The sequence below is a fragment of the Colobus angolensis genome, unplaced genomic scaffold (assembly GCF_000951035.1).
Source record: "Colobus angolensis palliatus isolate OR3802 unplaced genomic scaffold, Cang.pa_1.0 Scaffold329, whole genome shotgun sequence".
Taxonomy (NCBI): domain Eukaryota; kingdom Metazoa; phylum Chordata; class Mammalia; order Primates; family Cercopithecidae; genus Colobus; species Colobus angolensis.
In genome coordinates, this window is record NW_012116588.1 from 606,543 (window position 1) to 608,704 (window position 2,162).

The 2,162-nt window shown below is 47.1% G+C and overlaps 2 protein-coding genes across 4 annotated transcripts in view; both read right to left on the minus strand.

The window, feature by feature from the left end:
- The window catches only part of HEATR9 (HEAT repeat containing 9), a 17,011-nt gene extending 16,016 nt beyond the window's left edge, over window positions 1-995 (minus strand). For 2 of the 3 annotated variants that reach the window (XM_011951864.1, XM_011951863.1), the window contains exon 1: window positions 759-995. In XM_011951864.1, the coding sequence (XP_011807254.1) occupies window positions 759-846 (88 nt within the window). In that variant the 5' untranslated portion in view covers window positions 847-995. The remainder of the gene's footprint in view (window positions 1-758) is intronic. The other variant, XM_011951865.1, reaches the window with a different exon arrangement.
- A 506-nt stretch (window positions 996-1,501) lies between these two features.
- The window catches only part of CCL5 (chemokine (C-C motif) ligand 5), an 11,822-nt gene continuing 11,161 nt past the window's right edge, over window positions 1,502-2,162 (minus strand). The window contains exon 4 of the transcript XR_001002877.1: window positions 1,502-1,521. The gene's annotated coding sequence lies outside the window, so the exon portion shown is untranslated. The remainder of the gene's footprint in view (window positions 1,522-2,162) is intronic.

Genomic DNA, 2,162 nt, shown 5'->3' on the forward strand with positions numbered 1-2,162 from the left:
GCCTCCCAAAGTGCTGGGATTACAGGCTTGAGCCACCGCGCCCGGCCGATTTTTGTATTTTTAGTTGAGATGGGGTTTCACCATGTTGGCCAGGCTGGTCTCAAATTCCTGGTCTCAAGTGATCCGCCTGCCTTGGCCTCCCAAAGTGCTGGGATTACAGATGTGAGCCACTGTGGCTGGCCAAGGATTTGCATTTCTAACAAGATGCTGATGCTGCTGGTCATGGGATCACGTTTTGAGGACCACTGTTCTGGCTGGAGAGACAAAAGTGTTTCTTAGTGATTAACAGAGGGAAGCAAATGTGAAGATAGATGTAGACGCAGGTGGTACACTTGAGGGGTACCTAACCTGGCTGGGAGGATAAGGGAAGGTTTCCTAGAGTGAACTGCACAAGCTGAGTCTTCAATACAAACAGGAGCTAGCCAGGTGGATAAGGGGGAAGAGTATTAGACATGGAACACCCTATGCAAAGATTTGGAGGTGCAAGAATTGAGGGTAAAGAGCAGGGTGCAGGTGTGGGAGCAGAAACTGGGGAGACACACAGGTGTCCCATCTTAGAGGGCCCTGTAGGCCCTGCTGAGGAGCCTGAGACTTACCTTGAGGACTGTGCAGAGCCATCAAAGTGTCCATGGGCCTGCCCTGATGTTTCCCATGGGTTTGCTGAACTCACCTAGACCCTTGCCTGGGAGTGAGAGCCAGGTAGCATTTCTTTTTCAGTCCCCTTCTCTGGACTCCATTTCTGTCCATCCCAGCCTCACCTTTGCTCCTGTCTGGATATTCCAGCCATGGATACAGGAACATTGACCTGGAGACATCAAAGATATCAGTTGATTTTTCATAGGCCATCTTCTTCTCCTGGTGGGGTCAGAGGGAACCTGCAGCGGGGAATACAAGGCTTTTAGGGGAGTGGGGACACAGCTGGAGGAGACCTCTCCTCTGTGGTGCAAGAGGTACAGGTGAGATGTCTGGACTTCTGGAGGTAGAAGCTTCCAAGTGCTAAGCAACCAGGTTACTTTGGTAAATAGAACACTCAGGTTTCACTTCTGAGCCCCAGCTGTGGCATTTGAGCTAGTCACTTTATTTTCTGAGTTTCAGTTTCCTCACTGGACAAGTAGGAAACTCATGTATGTCTGGCTTAACGAAAGGGCCTGTGGTGAGGCATAAACTGGAGAAGAAAGTCAAACCGTTTGGTGAACTGTCAAGCTCAAGTAAGCCCATGTTAGGATCAGGGATTGTTCTTAGGATTAGTCATTGTGAAAATGGCAGGGATGGGAAAGTCCCTTTAATTTATTTATTTGTTAGTTTGTTTTTTTGAGAGGGAGTCTCATTCTGTCACCCAGGCTGGAGTGCAGTGGCATGATCTTGGCTCACTGCAGTCTCCGCCTCCCGGGTTCAAGCAATTCTCTTGCTTCAGCCTCCCAAGTAGCTGGGACAACAGGTGCATGCCACCACACTGGGCTAATTTTTGTATTTTTAGAAGAGACGGGGTTTCACCATGTTGGCCAGGCTGGTCTCAAACTTCTGACCTCAGGTGATCTGCCTGCCTTGGCCTCCCAAAATGCTGGGATTACAGGTGTGAGCCACTGTGCCTGGCCCTGGAAAGTCCCTTTTATACACACCCTCTCCTTGTCTTTGGCAGCAAAAGACTGAACTCATCTGTGTGGTAAGGAGCTGCCTTTTTCTTTTCTTTCAACTTTTTAAATTTTATTTTATTTTACTTTATGTTCCAGGATACATGTGCAGAAAGTACAGGTTTGTTACATAGATACATGGTAAATGTGTGTCATGATGGTTTGCTGCACCTCTCAACCCTTCACCTAGGTATTAAGCCCAGCATGCATTTGCTATTTGACCTGATGAAGGAGCTGCTTTTTATACCTCTTACTTTTGCGTATTCTGTTCCCTCTACCTGTCAGTCTTTTCCTTTTAAACCTGTTAAACTGTCTCTCAGATCTTTCAAAAAGTCCACTCAAATGTTTTCTCATCTTTGAAGTCTTTATTCTCCCTCAGGGTTCCTGCCCCCCGCCCCCCGCCCCCACTCTGTGACAGAATTCCCTCTCTCCACAATGTGACCACAGCTTTTTTACACTTTGCTTTACTTTAAGTCTTTTTCTTTCTTTTTTTTTTTTTTATTTAAGTTCTAGGGTACATGTGCATAACGT